The sequence below is a fragment of the Salarias fasciatus genome, chromosome 17, assembly GCF_902148845.1.
Source record: "Salarias fasciatus chromosome 17, fSalaFa1.1, whole genome shotgun sequence".
Lineage (NCBI taxonomy): Eukaryota > Metazoa > Chordata > Actinopteri > Blenniiformes > Blenniidae > Salarias > Salarias fasciatus.
Window position 1 is genome coordinate 18783686 of NC_043761.1, and position 20636 is coordinate 18804321.

At 43.5% G+C, this 20636-nt stretch overlaps 2 protein-coding genes and 1 long non-coding RNA gene across 7 annotated transcripts in view; all 3 read right to left on the minus strand.

Moving 5' to 3' along the window:
* Positions 1–20636, minus strand: part of LOC115403871 (interferon-induced protein 44-like) — a 391401-nt gene that overhangs the window by 356537 nt on the left and 14228 nt on the right. For 2 of the 4 annotated variants that reach the window (XM_030112909.1, XM_030112907.1), the window contains exon 7: positions 10841–10952. In XM_030112909.1, the coding sequence (XP_029968769.1) occupies positions 10846–10952 (107 nt within the window). In that variant the 3' untranslated portion in view covers positions 10841–10845. Of the gene's footprint in view, positions 1–3001; positions 4152–10686; positions 10720–10840; positions 10953–20636 lie in introns of those variants that run through there. The other 2 variants (XM_030112906.1, XM_030112908.1) reach the window with 2 other exon arrangements.
* Positions 1–20636, minus strand: part of LOC115403851 (uncharacterized) — a 244366-nt gene that overhangs the window by 195956 nt on the left and 27774 nt on the right. The gene's annotated exons all lie outside the window — the stretch shown is intronic.
* Positions 4148–5765, minus strand: LOC115403892 (uncharacterized). The gene is made up of 3 exons (XR_003933261.1): positions 5498–5765; positions 4332–4432; positions 4148–4184 (listed from the first exon to the last, which is right to left on the minus strand). It is a non-coding gene; the product is annotated as an uncharacterized LOC115403892 (long non-coding RNA).

Consider the following 20636-nt stretch of genomic DNA (forward strand, 5'->3'; position numbering starts at 1 on the left):
TAAATCATGAAAGAAAACATTTTTTTACAAACACAGAACACGAGTTAACATGAATTTAATCTTTTTTAACCACAATGAAAACATCAGATTTTTAACAACATCTTAACATTATGTTTTTAAGTCAACCATGAACTATTTATTTTAAATGTATGTTAACATTTCAGCAGGGTTACACCCTCTCCCCCTTCTAACAGTCTGGTGTCCTCAACAGACATCAATCATCAAAACTCTAAATTCCCGTCAGCAGATGTTCCGAAGCACAAGTCCACTGGAAGTTTGGCTTCCCGGCAACATCAAATAATAAGGCGAATATCCTGTTGAGTCACACTTTGTACTGTTGTAGGCGTGGACTAAGTGGAAGTGTTGGCTCTACTGACGCTTCATGTCAGGGGTCAACATTCTTAACATAGAGAACAAGGTCCAGTTGAACCTTTCGGGTTGAGGATCCCTCTGCTGGTGGTAAGGAGAAGTACGTGACTTTCGAATCCCCATCATCATTAACAGATCTTGAATCACATGACTGGTCTGACTTTTTTTCAGTCTGTAGACTTTTTTTTTTTAAGTTACTCAAAGTTAGCTGTATCGCCATTGTTCAAGCACTGTGTCCACCTGCTCCATTACCATAGCAACCCATGCTTTCTGATGCAATATAAGTATCTCTATCTATCTATCTATCTATCTATCTATCTATCTATCTATCTATCTATCTACCTATACTGACAGCTCCACTTACACTTTTTCACAGCTGATTGGATTCATTTAAAACAGCATTCATATTCTGAGAGCAAGAACACTGTCTAACAAAAGACATTCCTTTTAGAAGGGAAGAGCTTACATGAATGAAAGAGAAACCATAACCATGTTTATTAACTTTCATTGTGGCATGTGTTTTGGCTTGCCAACCTGAGAAACAGGCTATACACACAGTAAACAACTGGACGGAAGATTTTTTTTTTTTTTGTGTAAAACCACGTCTCTCCACAGTCCACCACGCAGTTTTAAGTAATTGTTTTTCGCCCCAAAAAAGGAAGGTTGAAGGTCAGCATTCATTTTGACTCAGGTCTTCAAGTCAAGCCAGAAATCTGGTTGTAATTATGAACACAGATCTGACATTCAACAATGACAAAGTCAGCTGACTACCATCTGAAAAATATAGCAAGAATTGAAGGATTTATGACTGAACAAGATTCGAAAAAGCCTGTTCATACATTTATCTTGACCGTCCACATGACTGTGTAATGACCGAGGAGGTCCCTACGTGTTTCACCAGGCAGGGGTGATGAAATGTGTGCCTGTGTTGTCATCCTAATACGGAAAACCTGGGTCACTGTGGCTATTTAATCTGGGGCACGGTTTTGTGTTTGCAAACCATGACAAGGACGTAATTATCAGGACATTTGTTCTGGGGCAGGGAGACTGCTTAAAGGAATACTCAGAAGATTTTGGACCCACACCCTATCCCGATCATTTACAGAGTGAGATAAGCTCATAAATACCTTTTTGTGTCCGTTCATCCAGTGCCTGGCTAATAGCTGTTAGCATCATAGTTAGCTTAGCTACGGCAGGTGAAGAGGAAACAGAGCCAGACTGAGAAAGTGGACAAAATACTCCTTCCAGTGGTCCACGGGATAGCGTATTAGCACGCCTAAAACATGTCACGGCTCGTCACTGCTGAATGCCGTTCAAGTCTGGACAGAAAGTAAGTCTACTATTAAACACGTAAAGTTCCCTTTAAGAGATTATAAGTTTAAAAGCATTAAACTTAACAAACAAGTGTTTTTACAGTTGTATGGGAGAAGAACACGCAGGGTTGATGATTCAGGACTGAAGTCAGGTTTTTATTGGAAGAGCTGCTTCATTCAGGTGCATTATTTAGTCACTGGCACCTGAACTGTGGCGATATGCTGTTCAGTATTCAGACAATATGATCCAAAATGATTACTTTAAATACGGGTTATGGGTCAGGCTGCGGGTCGTGTTTCAATGGGTCGGATGGGGTTGCGGTCTTGAGCAGGATACTGAGTCCCAAACTGCTTTCCTCAGGTGGACAGAGCACTGACTGGTCATTAGGCTGTGTTCGCCTGATAAAACACCATTTGGGCACGAGAGGAGCTCACCCCACTCTGATAATGCGGTGTGTATTGCAAACAGAAAAATACAAGTACTCATGCAGCTGCAGCCATTGAGATTGAGTATTTTATTTTATTTTATTTTATTTTATTTTTACAGGTGGGGCTTCGAGCTTGGAGCTCCACTCGTCATTTCCAAATTGAGAGCTGATTGGCTGCTGCCAATGTAGGCAGATATTGATTAGTGGTTGACAGACTGAGACAGTTCAGCACTGATGAAGCTAAAACTAACAATTAGAAATCAAAATTAATGAAAGCCATTTCATTGTTTTTCCAAAGGAACAATGTTGTTCCTTTCTTCTCTAAAGAGCCCTCAGCTTTGGTGACAGAAACCTTTCTTGTATGTCCAGTCTCATATATCTTATATGCACGTACTTTACAGTGGTGTTTAACTTTTGTCTGTGGTCATGACTGCTGATGCACACACACACACACACACACACATGCCTATGACTGCATAACTACCTTCCAAGTATTTTAACATAGAAACGCCACTGCTTATGATTACCATTTTACCAGAGTCAGAAATTAAAATGTTCATCAAAATGCAAAAAAAAAAAAAAAAAAAAAGTCATAAAATCAGACTTATATCAAGATTTCAAAACTTTTATTACAGAAAGACTTCTTTTTTTTTTTTTTAAAGGTGCTGTTGGCAGGATTCCGCATCTAAGCAGCACAGCCAATCCTGTCCTGTTTTCTCTGACATCACGCCCTCACGCAAGTTAAGCCCCTCCCACAAGAACGTGCGACGAATGCCCCTCGACCAATCATGGATAGAGCCTCAGGGGCTCTTCTGATTGGTCGAAGATACCTGGAGCTGTCAAGATTCCTTTTCAGCTCAGAACAGAGACAGATGGAAACGCTGCGCCCTCGCAGTAGAGCAGTTATGCTACACTCCTAAAGGATTATCAATGGATACTCTTACATTTAATCCACAGAAAACACAGAAAAATTAGCATTGACTAGCAAAATCCTGCCTACAGCAGCTTTAACAGAAACGGGAAGTCTTGGCATTTAATAATCATTCAATCCACTTAATAATCACTAAGTTTTCTTTGAATAAATATTTATAAGAACAATTCAACAGCAAGTCTCATTGCATTTGACTTCAAAATCAGTATAATTAGTGATTCCTCAAACATGAAAAACAGTAGCTATTTAAAAGTTCAAAAAAATCAATTTTAAATTAAGTGAAATTCACTTTTGCAGCAATAATAATCCATCTTATATCTGGAGAGAAATTTTAATTAATCCAAAGAACATCCCCCCCCCTCAAAAGACACCAAAGTTATAAAGAGGGCAGCGCACAAATCTTCGTGTTTTGGTCTGACCTCTGAAGAACTGAAAGCTTACACTATACTGCCTGTTTAACTTCATCATACAGAACTCAGTAAGTTGTGATACTGCTGACATCATTGTAATGCTGACCACTCCTCCAGTACGTAATGTGTTCGTGACATTATTTACATGGTCACCAGGAGGCACTTGTTTTTAAAACGTACCCCATGGTCATAATTTGAGGCATGAATTGAAAACCACAGTGCTCGTTTCAGTTGGAGGACTTGATCTGGAGAACAATTTTAATTCAAAACTGAACAAAAATACCCAAGAAAAAAATCTGCACAAAGACACCAAAGTTATAAAGAGGGCAGTGCACAAATCTTCGTGTTTTGGTCTGACCTCTGAAGAACTGTAAGCTCACACCATACTGCCTGTTTATCTTCATTCATGAACATTCATACAGAACTCAGTAAGTTATGATACTGCTGATATTGATAACATTTCAGTTCTGTTTTCAGGTGTTAAATGTCATTGATTTTATTATCAGGTTTTTGAATCATGTTCCATGTAGTGAATGAAGGTGATTTCCTAAATGTCATTGTCATCTGAAGCAGACTGGTCATTCAGGAAGTCATCTCCGTAGTCAATGATCTTTCTCATTGCGCTCAGTATCAGTGAATCCGTCTCATCGTCTGTATTGATTTCTGAGCTGTAGTTCTTCACTGGGAAGATGCAGTTCATTGGAATTCCCACCATTTTACTCACTGATTCCATCTAATTTTGAACAAAAAAATGAACAGTTTTAAAGATTATCACGGTCAGACTATTTTAATGTACTTTAATGACTATAATCATAATTGTCCCCTCTGTATGGATCTGATACTGCATTGGTCGTCACCAGCTCATGAAATCTCACCATACCTGCTTTTTGATGTGCTTGCTCCTGTAGACATTCTTCAGGTCTTTGTTGACTTCAGGACAGGCTTCATCGATTTTGGTGAGAACAGCAATTTGGGGGATTCCTGCCAAGAAAGAGCAGAAATATTGGCACTTAGTTGATCACAGAATTTATACGAGAGTTTGAAATTCAAAAGTTTGACCTGTAAACGGTTTCAAATCTCTTCCCAGAGTTCTCATTGTGCCTTTTTTTTTTTTTTTTGGTAACAAAAGATGGCTATGTTTGTTTGTGTGTTTTGTGATGTGGAAGACATCTCATCCTCGGTTCATACACATCCTCTGCTTTCAACAAGGAGGCTTCATGAGAGGAAAGACATTTGGATCAAGGTCCAGTGTCTGATCTACATCTAGAAACATAATAGTATTTTGAAGAAAACAAGCTGATAATAAACTGAGTGACTGTGATGTTGAGGACTAGGTCATGTTTCATTCGTTGTGGTATAGAAAATCTTGGTATAAACAAGTTTGTGGGTTGAACCTTCCATGTGGAACCAAAAAAGTAGGAACCATTTGTGTTTACAGCTGAATATATGTCCGAGGGGTATGTTTAGGGGAAAATCTTCTTCAGCGTGGTCGCTCATAGGCTGGCAAGTTATCTGCAAAGGAACAACTTGATTGACACGTCAATCAAAAAAGCAGGCATCTCAGGCTTTGCGGGATGTGTGGAACATGCTTGTGTTATTTGGCGTCAGATTCAACTCGCCAAGAAGGAGGGAACAGATCTCCATGTGGTGTTCTTGGATCTGGCAAATGCCTTTGGCTCAGTCCACCACAATTTCCTGTGGACAGCCTTTGACTACTTCAAAGTTCTATCAAGTCTTACAACCCTGGTCAAGGCCTATTTACAGGACGTCCAGCTCTGTGTGACTACAGCAGAGTATACCACAGCATGGCAACATCTGGAGGTGGGAATCATGGCTGGCTGCACTATCTCCCCACTGGCATTCACCTTGGCCATGGAGGTCATCATACGGGCTTCTTGATGGGTAATTGGTGGACAGTGAATAAGTTCTGGGCTGAAGCTGCCGCCGATCAGGGCCTATATGGATGACCTCACCTTATTAACTACGACCAAGGCATGCACAGTGCGGTTGCAAGGAAAGCTCCAGAACAACATCGAGTTGGCTCACATGAAAATCAAGCCGAGCAAGTCCAGAAGCATCTCGATCATCAAGGGGAAGTTGTCAGACCGCCACTTCCACATTGGAGAGGAACCCATTCCAATGGTCTCTGAGAAGCCTGTGAAGAGCCTAGGGCGCTCGTATGATGCCTCCCTCAAAGATAAAGAACAAATAGAGCAGCTCAGGAAGGACATAGCCAGTGGGCTGGAGAATATTGATAGGACACTGCTTCCTGGTAAGCTGAAGCTCTGGGGCATGCAGTATGGACTTCTTCCAAGTCTCCTTGGCCACTGACCGTCTATGAATTTCCGCTGTCAAAGGTGGAAAAACTGGAGAGGATGGTCAACGCCTATGTCAGGAATTGGCTTGGCCTTCCCAGGTGCCTCAGCAGCATTGGGCTTTATGGAAGATGGATGCTAGAACTTCCCATCTCCAGCCTGGCAGAGGAGTATAAGTGCGTCAAGGTCAGGTTGGAGATGACCCTGCAGGGTTCGTGTGATCCACTCGTGGCCCAAGCAGCACCCATCCTGGCCACTGGGAGGAAGTGGACCCTGCTGGCAGCAGCTGAGCAGGCGAAGGCAGCAGTCAGACATAGGGATATCATGGGGCATGTTCAGGAGGGTTGGAGTGGTCTCGGTCTCTCTACTAGCACACCCACTTGGAAAAAGGCCAATCCAGCTGAGAGGTGCAAGTTAGTGGTTCAGGAGGTACGCCGGAAGAAGAATCTGTGAGGCGCTCAAAATCCGTGGCACAGGCAAAGCAAGGGCAGTGGATGACTTGGGAACGTGTGGAGAGGAAAAGAAAAACTCTCCTGGAAAGATCTGTGGGAGATGGAGGCATTCAGGGCAAGCTGTATAAGCAGTGCTGCTTGTGATATTTTACCTTCCCCCGCAAACCTGAGCCAGTGGTATGGTGAAGACCCCACATGCTCTCGATGCCAATGTCTGGCAACACTGAAGCACATCTTAGTGGAATGCAAGACCAGCCTAAGCCAAGGCCAGTACACCTGGCGACACAATCAGGTGCTGAGGTTCCTTGGAGCAGTGCTGGAAAACCAACGCACAAGAATGAAAGCCTTTCCTCAGCCACCCTCACATCGGCTGCCAACATTTTTTGTCCGGGAGAGTCAAGCAAGCTGCAACATTACCAGTTCAGCTGACATTGGGCAGCTGGGTAGGGCACGGGACTGGATGTTGCTGGCAGACCTGGACAAAAAAACTTTGCTTTCTACCGGGGATTGCGTCCACCAATTTGTGTCCAGACCTCATTCTGTGATCATCCTCGCATAAGCTTGCTTATATCATTGAGCTTACTATACTTTGGGAGAGTGCGGTGGAGGAGGCCTATGAGCGGAAGATGCTGAGGTATTCCGATTCCAAAAGCGCTATATCAGTTTATCATTTAGAAAATATATACATCATCTCTTACCTAACTCTCTGGCTGCTTTTCTGACGTCCCGTATCTTCTGAACTACTTTATCATCCATTAATGCTGCTGTGTTGGCAGGAACAAGACAAACCAGAATACTAACTTTATCAGTCATAGTTGGTGTACCGTTGTAGAAGGAGTCAGTCTCAGACAGGGAACACGCAGGGTTGAACTGAAACAACAACAAAAAAATGTTACATCCCATGTATTCATGCAGTTCTTCAGCTTATGTGAATCCCATATTTTCCGCTCTATAAGGTGCACCTAAAAGCCTCTAATTTTCTCCAAAATCACCAGTGCGCCTTACAATCCAGTGCGCCTTTTTTGTGGAAAATACGGTAATAAAGACCACCCGCTTAGCTGTCCGTGTTGTTTGACTGCGGTTCCCATTATGCTTTGTGGCCTGATCACATGAGTAAAAAAACCTCTATTTGCTTGTAGCTAAGCTAGCAAGTTTAAACAGAATGGCATACATGAAGCTTCAGGCACATTATCCACCTCTAACCTGTCAGTCACCAGAATCACAGCGACAGCAGCTCAATTGGTAGAGCAGGTCGTCTTATACCGGAAGGTTGGCGGTTCGATCCCCGCTCCTGCAGGCGTAAAACTGTCGTTGTGTGTGAGCATGGCACGCGGCTGTACAGCCTTTACGAGCAGCCGCCCACCACGGGGAGCAGCTGGCTGGCTGCCCGGCCACGGCTGAAGTGTTGGTGGGGGACTTCACTCAAGAGACCAGCCAGCCTCAGCACCTGGCTGGACCCAGTGTTGGGCAAGTTACTTTAAAAAAGTAATTAGTTAGAATTACAAATTACTTCTCCCAAAAAGTAATTGACTTAGTAACTCAGTTACCTCATTGAACAAGTAATTAGTTACTCAGCAAAGTAACTGACGTTATTTTTCATGTTCTACACATTACCACATTCTATAACATCTATAACATCAAAGATGTTTATATCAACTGATTGAAGAATAAATATTTTTTATGCAGTATTTTAGAAGATTTGGTATTTATTTGAACTTAACTGCAGCCTGTTAGGAAAACACAAATGTAAACTTGTGGCCATTAAGTATTGCAAATCTCTGTAACTGTACATTAAGCCTACTGTGTGCCAGTGGACCTGCAGTCAGTGTGTTCAGCTCGGCTGTGGTCTCCTGCTGGTTGCTTGTTTTAACTGAGCGGCTCGTCTCCCTCCTGCTGCGTTTGGGCTCGGGTTCGGGTTAGCAGCAGCAGCAACAGCAACAAGTGTCATGCTAGCATGTGGCAGACATGGATAAAGTCTTTCAGTGAGACTTCCCGTTTCAGAACGCTACCTTTGTACGTCCTGGGCTCAAGCTCCACGCCATTGTCTCTGTCTTGTTGTGTTTACCGGTCATCATAGCGTGCAGCGAGTGAGACACGTGAGCAGGGCATGCCCGCCCACCAGCCAATCATCATCGCGTCTATATCCCCCCCCCCCCCCCCCCCCCCCCGCCATTCCATCCCTCTCCCCTTCCTCCCTGCTCTCTCCTGCAGCTGATGTGTGCGGCAGAAGCAACACTCGCGCTTCATTCAATCTAATTGTAGTAACGCGCAACTTCATATTCTTAGTAATGGTAACGGCGTTGCAACGATGGGAAAAGTAACTAATTAGATTATTTGTTACTGAAAAAAATAACACCGTTACTAACGCCGTTTATTCTAACGCCGTTATTCCCAACACTGGCTGTACCCCAGTGATTAAGCGGGTCAGACCAGTCCTGGCCGCACTGCGCTGTATGTCCATGAAGCGGAGCATCCTCAGTCAAACTCGCCTTGATATGTCGCTTCAGCCACTATTGAACATATTTAACCAAGAATGTAACCACCTAGATTGCCAATATGTATTTTGCTCACACAGAAAGTGGATGGATTTTTTGTTGTCCCCTTTTATATTGGATCGGGATGTTTACAGAATGTTCCTGTTCAGCAGTGTGGATGCACACATCTTTAAAGATACCTTTAGTGTGGACAGGGCAATAATAGTAAAACTGGCTGTTATCTGAGTGTCTGAAGAAAAGAAACAATCGTATATGCATCGTTTAATCGTGAGGGAAGCATGGCCAGGCAACTCTCATTGAAATATATTAGTTTAAAAAGAGTGGCGTGTGGAACGAAAAAACTGTGCAAAGCACTTCTCCTGGACACGATTCAATAGATTAATTTACGTGACTTACAGCATGAAGTTTTTAAAAAAGTCATTCACTGACAATGCGCCTTATAATCCGGTGCACCTTATAGTGCGGAAAATCTGTATTTTTATAGCATTTTTGGTCAGAATTTCAAACATTTATTGCAGAGCTATGCTGACTGTTTTTAATAAATAAAGTCTGAGGGAAATTCATTGATGCAGTTATCTTACCGTGTATCCTTCTCTGATCTTTCCTTTTAAGATCAGTTTGATGTCTTCGATATGTACCCCTCCTGTGTTGCTCTTCTCAATGCCCATGGTGTCACTGAAGACGAAGGGATAAAAGGTTCCAGGATCTTCTTTGGGGATTTTATAACTTTTGTGCTGCAAGTTAAAAAGTCACAATGTAATGACAATGTCATCATCTGCTCTCAGGTCCAGTCAGCTTCTCACTCCCACACTAGTTCTTCTCTGTGTAACTTTTTTTCTTTTGTTATGTTTTCTGTAATCAGTAGAAGTGCTCTCCTCCAGGTAAAGACAGTGTATGTCAGGGCCCTTTATGTCCCACTCCTCTGGCCAGGTGTCCCATTCTCTCCTGTGTCCATGTCCTTCACTGTGTGCGTCATCAGTCCCACCTGTTGTCTGTTGTCTGTGTCGGCCTCACCTCATGTCTTCTCTACCTTGCCCTGCTCTCATTGTTGTTGCATTGTGAATCTGTACGCAAGTCAGTGTAGTCAATGCTCTCAGTGTCAGCCCAGTTCCTGTTTATCCTCGTGTTTATGGAAATAAATACGTTTCTCCAGAACCCCGCTGCCTGTGTTTGTGTCTTTCAACCTGCACCCTGACAGTGTCTAAACAACTGAAAAGAAGTTCTCCATCTTTACACAAATGTTGAACAGTACAGATATTTAACAAAATTAATGAATACAATTTAAGTTTTTAAGGTATTCAACAGTCTTTCTATACCTGTGTGGTGAAGCTGCCATCATAGCCAGTGGCTACCAAAGCTCGAGTTGTGATTTTCCCTCGCAGAGCGCTTTCAACAGAGTTGATGAAACTGGATTTCCCAGAGCCTGGTGGTCCATGGAGCAGAACTCTGAGATGTTGGCCTTGTTCTTTAGGCTGATAGTTCTGAACAAACTCATGCTGGGCTCCATCACTATAAAAGGTTGATTAGGTTAAAATACACAAATGTATTCTGCAAAGGGTCCACGTATTTGATTAGACATTATTCAGCAGTGTTACTGACAAGCAGACAAACAGAAAATATCAGAGGCATGATGCTCTGAATGCTCACCCAAATCTGATTTTTCGCCATGGAACCTGTGAAGCTAAAAAGCCAAAGGTAAATTATTTTAAACTCGTTTCTCGATAATCACACTTTTAAAAGAATTTGTATCATTATGCTTTCATCATTTTCTCATTTGAGTTCAAACATTTCTGTGTAATTTCAAGTGTATTACGAGGAGATGGTGGGGGCGTCCGATGATCAGGTGGGATGTCGTTCAAGAAGTCTTGTCCATAGTCAATGATCTTTCTCAGTGTGTTCAGTATCACTGCATCCATCGCATCATCCACTTCGATTTCTGAGCTGTAGTTTCTCACCGTGAAGATGCAGTTCATCGGAATGCCCAGCAGAACACTCACTTTTTCCATCTAAGTTTAAACATATCAAAAAACTTGAATTGTTTTCATTATTAAGATATTTGCATCATGTTGTAATTTACTTTAATTTACTTACTTTACTTTAATAACCTCAACCTTGATTGATACACACACTCTTCATACCTGTTTTTGTATGCGCTTGCTGTTGTACACTTTCTTCAGGTCTTTTTTGACTTCAGGACAGGCTTCATCAACTTTGGTGAGGATCGCTATTTGTGGGATTCCTACCAGGAAAGAGCAGAAAGTTATAGTTTAAAGCTAGGGTTGGCGATCTGAATGAGATACATTTTTTTAAATACTGGTTAAAATGATCTTTATGACCCGATGGGAAGCAATTCATGGCGTGTTCTTAAAGTAGTTTGGAAAATATCCGCTATCTAGAGCAGGAGTAAAACGGGAAAAACAGCAACCAATCGTCTTGACGGGACACCTTTTTTTTAAACCAATCAAATCCCTTCGCCGTTCGACCTGCCCCCTGTGCGTACATGTCAATGGCGTGCACTGACCCTGGTTCAGTGCGCGCGTAGAAGGACGGAGCGTCGTTGCAGAACGGCGGAGAAGAATGTTTGGGGGTTTACTTACCGGTGAGTGCGCCATAACTTGGCATAGTGCAAATAAAGAAAAACGAAGCGCTTAGGAGAGGTTATGCCAGGAACGCACTGGACGCGGAAGCGCCGCGCGCACTGCGCGCGAGCGGAACGTCTCCGCGTCTCCGCTCCCAACGGAGCTCCTCCAATGGGGTGGGAGCTGGGCGGAGCCTTGGGAGATGCTACATTCGTGCTACATGCTAGTTTTCCAAGATCGCCAACCCCAGGTTTAAGTATTTCAAATTTAAAATGTTGATAACAAGAATCTCAAATCTTCCCACCATACACCATGAGACTAGAGACCAGTCTCAATGATTCAATGTACAGATTTTTTTTTTCTTTTTTCTTTTAGTCAGAACATTAATATTTTTAAAGTTATATAAATGATTATTTATTCACACAAAAGCCTCACAAATAAAATTTGAACATTTTTGGTCACAATAGTAAAGGAACTATTTACAGAAAAAGTATTTTTTATTGAGTCAGAACATGAATATTTTAATTGTATGAATGCCTCCCCCATTGATCCCCACCGGAATCTCCCCGGCATCCAGGGAAACCTCTCATACGTCCCTGCTGAGCTTCCTGGTCATGTCCGCGGCTGCAGTGCCACGGACATGACCAGGACATGGACCTCGGTCCAGTTACTCTCTCCCACAGATCACAGCCTCCCAGTGAAGCACAAGCCCAAATTATTATGAAAAGAAGAGAAAAAAGGGGAAAAAAAAAAAAAACCGCGAGGGAAAACGAAACTTAAAACCCCCCCCAAAAAAACCCCCGAGCATGCACAATCGCCCCACGTTTCAACCTTATAAGGTTTTCCTCAGGCACAATGCAGCTACAAAGAAATAAAATACCGCATTTTTAATTTATCAGCTCCGACTGGCTTCTCTCACAAGGATCCTGTCGTCTCGGCGGAGCATGGAGCAGAATGAAGGACCAATGAGGATCTCCCATCAGCACGAGGACGAATAATGACGGACAATGCTCGGGCTGTACTCGGATTCGGAAAAAATGCATTATCCGTAACGAGTACTCGTTTAAAACGAGTATTCTGCTCATCCCTAGTGCTAGTGCAATGTGATGACAAATGGATTACTGGAACCAGGGTTGGCAACACGGGACTGATAGAATGCTAATATATGAGCAATTCCAGAGAGATGACATAAATGCAGACAATGTGGGACCTGTGGTTATTTCAAAACCCACAATCGAAATTAAGAAACATCTAGTTCGATCTGTTTGAACTTTCATTACCACCACCTACTGTAGGAGATAAGAGATCAAGGAAACACAACAGTGCTTTGGCAAGGGAAAGCCAGCGTACCAGGAGTCTGTTTGACAAAGCAGGTTTTGTGAAAACTCTGCATCTGAAATAAGGGAAACGAGGAGATTTCAATTTCACAGAGGGAGGGAACTCAACCCAGATAATAAAGGGTAACTTTAACCTCTTTCATATCTAGAGTTAAAGGTTGTATAGAGGATTTTCCATGGAGAGAGAAATCCAGTGACTGTTAGTCCTTTTAGAAATGCTGCGCATGCGTGACCCACACCCCTCCTCCCCTGCTCTCTCCGGAGGAACGCCTCCTCTTACGCAGAAAGTAGCATGTAACAACTTAGCATCATAGCGCTAACACATAGCTACCAACGTGTCCTTTTGAACAACACAAAACACAGCGAATATAAGTAAAATCCTGCACTTGCACCAAATCCTGTCCCTGAGCCGTCCCTGGTCTTGGTGGATCAGAGGAGGACGGGGAGGTTTGTGTGGAGCTGCAGGACTGGAGCAGACGCTCGGAGTTCACAGCTGATCCGTGTGGCTGCAGCATGCAGGCGTAAACAAACCCCCCTCTTCCTCCTCTCACTCTCCGGATTTTTTCATACAAGTCTTGTTTTAAGATTAAAACATACATTGTTTGTGGCAATTGTCTCAAGTCTACAGGTGAAAATGTAAACTGAACTGAAACTGAAACTGTTGATAGCGGCAGCAGAGCCTAGCATGGGGGGAGCAGGGTGGAGCGCGTGGGGGAAAGGGGGTATGAAAACGGTGTAGGGGCATGACAGTTACGCTAACAATGTAGAGAGGTTGATTGACACGTTAGAAAACCAATAGATAACGAGGCTACCTCGTTATTGATTGGCTAAAGTAATGTTGGTTTTACAACGTCCAGAGTTGATTAATTTTTATTTTCTTTTTTTTGATCATGATAAAAACAAGGCTGCTACAGCTTAGTAACGCCATTTTTTAGCTTTAATTCATTTTTGTTAGTAATAAAGATCTTCTATACAACCTTTAACTTAACCTGTCAGTCAGTTACTGTGGTAACAGACTCTCTGGAACTAACCTGGTCCGAAGCAGGTTTTTCCCCAAAAACCTTTGGGTTTCTTTGTCTCCACGCACTTTCAGCTACATGGAGTTTCATGTCCTCATTCATTGATTCATTCATTCATTCATTCAATTGGAGAGTTTACTGGAACATATTTTCTGCCTCTGTCATTTAAAACAATTGTTTAAAAAAAAAACAGTCTTGCTAGATTAGAAGTGCATTAGGTTCAGTATGTGTGGAATTTTTTCACAAAAACATTTTGTGCTCAATGATCCGTGGATGAAGTTTCTTCATCTGCAGAGGCTCTCTCTCTCACATATACATACATATATAAAAAACTGTGTTCTCGCCACCCTGGCAGTATTGTGTCTGTCTCCTTCAAGCTCGGGTCCTCTACCAGAGGCCTGGGAGCTTGAGGGTTCTGCGCAGGATCTTAGCTGTTCCTAGGATTGCACTCTCTTGAACAGAGATCTCAGATGTTGTTCCTGGTATCTGCTGGAGCCATCCTCCCAGCTTGGGGGTTCCTGCTCCCAGTGTCCCGATCACTACTGGTATCACTGTTGTCTTCATGCCCCACACTCTCTCTATCTGTTCCCCCAACCCTTGGTATTTCTGCAGCTTCTCGTGCTCCTTTTTCCTGACGTTGCCATCACTTGGGATTGCTACATCTATCACCACAGCTGTCTTCTGCTGTTTATCCACCACCACTATGTCTGGTTGATTGGCCATCACCTGCTTGTCAGTCTGGATCTGGAAGTCCCACAGGATCTTGGCTCGATTGTTCTCGACCACCTTTGGAGGTGTCTCCCATCTTGACCCTGGGACCTCCAGTCCATACTTGGTACATATGTTCCTATAGCCTATGCCCGCTACCTGGTTGTGCCGTTCCATGTATGCCTTGACTGCCAGCATCTTACATCCTGCTGTGATGTGCTGTATTGTCTCTGGGGCTTCTTTGCACAGTCTGCACCTGGAGTCTTGTTTGGTGTGGTAGATCCCGGCCTCTATTGATCTTGTGTTAAAGGCCTGTTCTTGTGCAGCCATGATTAGTGCCTCTGTGCTGTCCTTCAGTACAGCCTTTTCCAGGCACTGGTATGTTTTTCCAATGTCAGCCACTTCTTCAATGTGTCGGTGGTACATGCCATGCAGGGCTTTGTCTGTCCATGATAGCTCCTCTGGCTGCTCCTTACTGGGCTTTTGATGTCCGAGGCATTCACTTAGCAGATCATCACTGGGGGCCATCTTCTTGGTTTACTCATGGAGATTCTTGGTTTCCTCCTGGATACTGGCTCTGACACTCACTAGTCCTCAGCCTCCCTCCTTTCTCCTGGTATATAGCCTCAGTATGCTGGACTTAGGGTGGAACCCTCCGTGCATTGTAAAGAGCTTCTTGTCTTGATATCAGTGGCTTGCATTTCTTCCAGTGGCCAGGATATTATGCCAGCAGGATATCTGATTACTGTTAGGGCGTAGGTGTTTGTGGCCTGAATCTTATTTTTGCCATTCAGCTGGCTCTTCAGGACCTGTCTTGCTCTCTGTAGGTATTTGGCTGTGGCTGACTTTCGAGCTGCCTCCTCATGGTTACCATTTACCTGTGGGATCCCCAGATACTTGTAGCTGTCCTGCAGATCTGTTATGCTCCCTTCAGGTAATTCAAGTCCTTCAGTTGTGATCACCTTCTCTCTTCTAGATACCATTCATCCACACTTATCCAGTCTGAATGACATCCCAATGTCATTGCTGTATATCCTGGTGAGATGAATCAAGGAGTCGATGTAACGCTCATTCTTGGCATACAGTTGGATGTCATCCATGTAGAGGAGGTGTCTGACAGTTGCTCCGCTCTTGAACCAGTATCCAAAGACGCTCTTGGTAATGATCTGGCTGAGGGGGTTCAGGCCTATGCAGAACAGCAGGGGGGACAGGGCATCACCTTGGTATATGCCGCATTTGATGCTCACCTGTGCCACTGGCTTTGAGTTGGCCTCTAGAATTGTCTTCCACAGTCCCAATGAGTTCTGAATGAAGCTCCTTAGAGTCCTGTTGATGTTGTACAGTTCCAAGCACTCCAGTATCCACGTGTGTGGCATTGAGTCATAGGCTTTCTTGTAATCAATCCAGGCAGTGCACAGGTTGGTGCTGCGGGCCTTGCAGTCTTGGGCGATCACCCTGTCAACCAGTAGCTGGTGTTTGGCCCCCCTGGTGTTATTGCCAATCCCTTTTGTGCTTTACTCATGTACTGATCCATGTGCCTACTTATCTTGGCCGCTATGATGCCTGATAGGAGATTCCATGTGGTGCTGAGGCAGGTTATAGGCCGGTAGTTTGATGGTATTGTTCCCTTCTGGGTGTCCTTCATGATGAGGACTGTCCGACCTTGGGTTAGCCACTCTTGGGGGGTCCCTGACATTAGCAGCTGGTTCATTTGTGCTGCAAGGCGTTCATGGAGTACAGTTAGCTTCTTAAGCCAGTAGGTGTGAATCTTGTCAGGCCCTGGAGCTGTCCATATATATATATATATATATATATATATATATATATATATATATATATATATATATGTATATGTATATAGCCAGGAGCATCTCTCAGCTCAGTGTTAGCGTGGCACCAGTCCAAGTTATGTCGCACACAGGTTACACTTCACCATTATGCTCTTGTCTTTTTCTCTCAGAATATGTCCATCTCGCAAATGTAGAATCCACGTCTGTTGTCATCTTCGCCATTCCAGCAACAGGAATGAAGTCTCATTCGTGGATTTTGTTTTTCCACAGGCGGACTGTCTCTCAGTGTTCTTTTAAAGTAATTATAAAAAACAACACCTACTCAAGTCAAAATTCATCGTAACACACATTACTTAGATTGTAACAGGTAAAATATTACCGAAATTTAATTAATGAGGTCTTATGTCACTACGTTACAGCAAAAAATAATTAAATAAATTCAGCCATGACAACAATGCTGAGCTGCTTTTCCGCTGTCCAGGGTCTCGTCCACAGCAAGTTTGTCCCTCCAGGTCAGACTGTAAACCAGGACTACTACATCAAAATCCTCAGACGGCTCCGTGAGGATGTGAGGAGGAAGCAGAGCGTAGTGGCGGAGTGGAGCCGGTTGATCCACCACGGCAGTGCTCCAGCGGACACGGCGCGGCGCGTCACGCAGTTTCTGGCGAAGAATGAGATGAATCTCCTCTCCCATCCGCCTTATTCGCCAGATGTAGCCTCGAGTGACTTTTTCTTGTTCCCCAAGTTGAAGAAAGAGCTGAAGGGACAGCGGTTTGCAGATGTGGAGGAGGTGACAGAAAAATCGCAGCTGGCAAAAAACGGCAATTTTACTAGCCTTCTCTTCCATGGAGGTTCTTGTTCACTCCGCCTACTCATGCTGTTCATCTTGTAGCCAAGCATCTCTAGGATGACTGTCGCTGTTGCATATATCAGCTGATTGGTCTCAGTGATGGTACTGGTAGGGATTGTTAGCAGTGCTGTGTTCACATCTTCCAGTAGAGATTCCAATGGTACTTCATCATTACTTAGCCTTGGCAGCCAGGAGGGTGTTGAGTTCCCCCATGACATCATGATCTTCTCTCTCAGGTCAGCTGCTCTCATGTTCAGCTCTGTTATTGGGGCTTGGTACCCATGCTTGTAAATAAGTAATTTACGTATCTTTCCTTTCTCTCTCTCTCTCTCTCTCTGTCTCTCTTTCTCTCTCTGTCTCTCTCTCTCTCTCTCTCTCTCTCTCTCTCTCTCTCTCTCTCTCTCTCTCTCTCTCTCTCTGTGTGTGGGTGTGGGTGTTTGGGTGTGTGGGTGTGTGTTTTCCACTGCAGGTATGTAACTGGGTGGAGAGGCCTACGTCTCCTGCTCCATGGTACTGCCTACCCTCCGCCACTTGCAGAATACGATGGAAGTGTTGAAGTGGACCCTGCTTATGTGGTGAAATTCAAGGAAAAAAATCAAGGACGACCTAAGCTCTCGCCAACAGAACATCAACCAGGAATGGCTCAAGATAGCAACGGGGTTGGATCCACGTTTTAAAGACTTAAAGAGCCTGCCCAAGACAGAGAGAGAAGGCGTGTGGACCACACTTGGAGGAACACTGCGAGATGAATCACCCAGAAGATCTCAACAGACTGAAAATGGGCCACCCAAGAAGAAAATGAACCTTCTTCTGCAGCTGGGGTCAGATTCTGAATCTGAAGAGGAGGTACAGCCTGAAAGAGCCATACACAGGTACAGAGTAGGGCTGTCACGATATCAAATTTTCTCTTCACGATTATCATGGGCAAAAAAAAACATGATAATGATATTATCACAATATCAGCAAAAATTTAACTGATAATGGTACAAACATTTAGGTTCAACTTTAATTTTATTTTTGTTGGGTTATGAAAACCCACGGGCCCTGTTGGGGTGAAATCCTGTACCACCACCACACTGCAGAGAATTTTTGTTTGTTTGTTTGTTTACAGTAAATCTGAGGCAGAATGAGCGCAGCAGCGGCTTCTCTCCAGCCAGAGGCGCCACTACTGGCTAGGGCCCCGAGCTGAAGGGGGCCCGGAGGGACGGCTGACATCAGTCAAGTTCAATGACAAATTTAAGGCGCTACACTAGACGGTGCAACGACAACGTGTCGAAAATCCCCCGCATGGGGCCCTTTCCGATTACTCACCGGTTATTTGCTAGAAGGGGGCCGGCGGAGAAGAGGGCGGAGGATATCAGCGACACAACTTGAAACCCCCTGGACACATTACATGACTGGAACCTACCTAATGGGGCCCCACTACTACCCGGCTAGCATCAACATTGTTGCTAAACACACTTTTGTCGTTGTCGGCCACCGCCGACATGTTTAGTTCACTCGTGACGCTCGCTAACTGGGAGCCTCGCGAGCTAGGAGCCGTGCCGCTACCGCTGCTCTGCTGTGTTTATATGAGAGGGGAGGGGGAGAGGCTGGGGGGCTGCAGGAGGGAGACGAAGCAGGGCGGAAGAACAGGAGCGGATTTTGAAAATGCACTTCAACATGTTTCAAGTGGCACTAGATCCTCTATACGATATTATCATGTGCGCATTTTGAACACGATATTGAAATTTCATTTTTTAATACCACGATTACCGTCAATACCGGTTTACCGTGACAGCCGTAGTACAGAGCAGAGCCCATCATTGATATGGAGGATTGTCCCTTGTGGTGGTGGTCATCTCATGCAGGAGCCAATGGTGGCCCCACTGGCTCGAAAATATCTGTCTGCTCCTGCAACCTCTGTTCCATGTAAAAGACTCTTCTCCGTAGCTGGTCATGTTGTGAACAAGAAGAGGGCAGCTTTACTGTCAGAAAATGTGAATAAGTTGGTTTGCCTCAGCGACTGGCTAGAGGATTAGTAGAGAAGAGGGCCACATTTAAAGGGATACTTCAACATTTTGGCAAATTTAGCGCAATTCCTTAGTCATTTTGAACAGCATACTTACTTTTTTGTGAGGGCAAGCTGTAGTTTATCCAGAGGTGAGTCGGGGAAGGTTTTCGGGACAGACACAATGGAGGTGAACAGTATTTTTGTTCCCCCTCGTCAAATTCATCAAATACACAATCCAACAACTACAGAACACTTTGGTGGACACGTTATAATCCACACATCAACTACGCTGTGAAATATTATTGCAAAATTACCAGACTGAGTTGTTTATGCGAAGATTGCTAAGACGGAACAACTTACTAAACATGGCGTCTGGGCGTAGTGATTTCAAAAGAAAAAGTAGTTCCCAGTATTTGCTTCAGTGTCGCAACGCTACAATATTATTTGTTGGTGTTCCACAGCGTAGTGAATGTGCGGATTATAACGTGTCCACCAAAGTGTTTTGGGGTTGCTGAATTTTGTATTTGATGAGTTTGACGAGGGGGAACCAAAAATACCGTCCACTTCCATTGTGTCCGTCCCGAAAACCTTCCCCGACTCACCTCTGAATAAACAATAACTCGCCCTTACTAAAAAAGTCAGTATGCTGTTCGAAATGACTAAGGAATTGTGCTAAATGGGCCAATTTGCAAAAATGTTGAAGTATCCCTTTAAATGTACATACACACACACACAGACACAGCAGAAGAAACATTTGATTTATTATGATGATGAAAGCAGGTAGATTTAGCCTGATGTTCTGGTTTTGAATTTTTGATAAGAAAAAAAAGTGGCCCAGTTGTGCTAGTTTGAAAAGCCGGAAAAATACTGTCCTGTTAGTGGAAGAAAGAAAGAAAAGTCTTGTTGATTTTGAAGAGAAAAATGAATACTGTCTAAGGCATAAATTATGTTCTTGAACAATATTAATACCATCCACTGTGGATTTATGGTTGTAATGAACAAATACAGTATGTTGTTGTACAGTATATATCCGCCTTTTGTCATTTCTTATCATTGTAACAATAATTTACAGAAAAATATGAAACATTTTGGGGATCATTTGAACTGTGATTAATTCCGATTAATTGATTTTTAAGCTGTAATTAACTTGATTAAAATTTTTAATCGTTTGACAGCCCAAATATATATATATATATATACATATATATATATATATATATATATATATATATATATATATATATATATACATGCACACACACACACACACACACACACACACACATATATATATATATATATATATTTGGGCTGTCAAATATATATATATATATATATATATATATATATATATATATATATATATATATATATATATATATATATATATATACGAGGGGGTAGAGGTTGACCGATTCATCGGTTTGGCTGATCAATCGGCCCAACAGGACGTTTTACAAACTATCGGAATTAACGGCAAATGGCCCTGATAGTGGCAGATGGCTGGGTTTTTTTTTTCGGCAGCGCGAACTGCTCCTTCCGTCGCCTGCTGCTCTCTGGGGGGGGGCTGCTCTGCACAGACAGTGGCATGGGGCGGGGCGGGGAGGGGGAGGGAGGGAGGGAGGGAGCGAGAGAGAGAGAGACAGA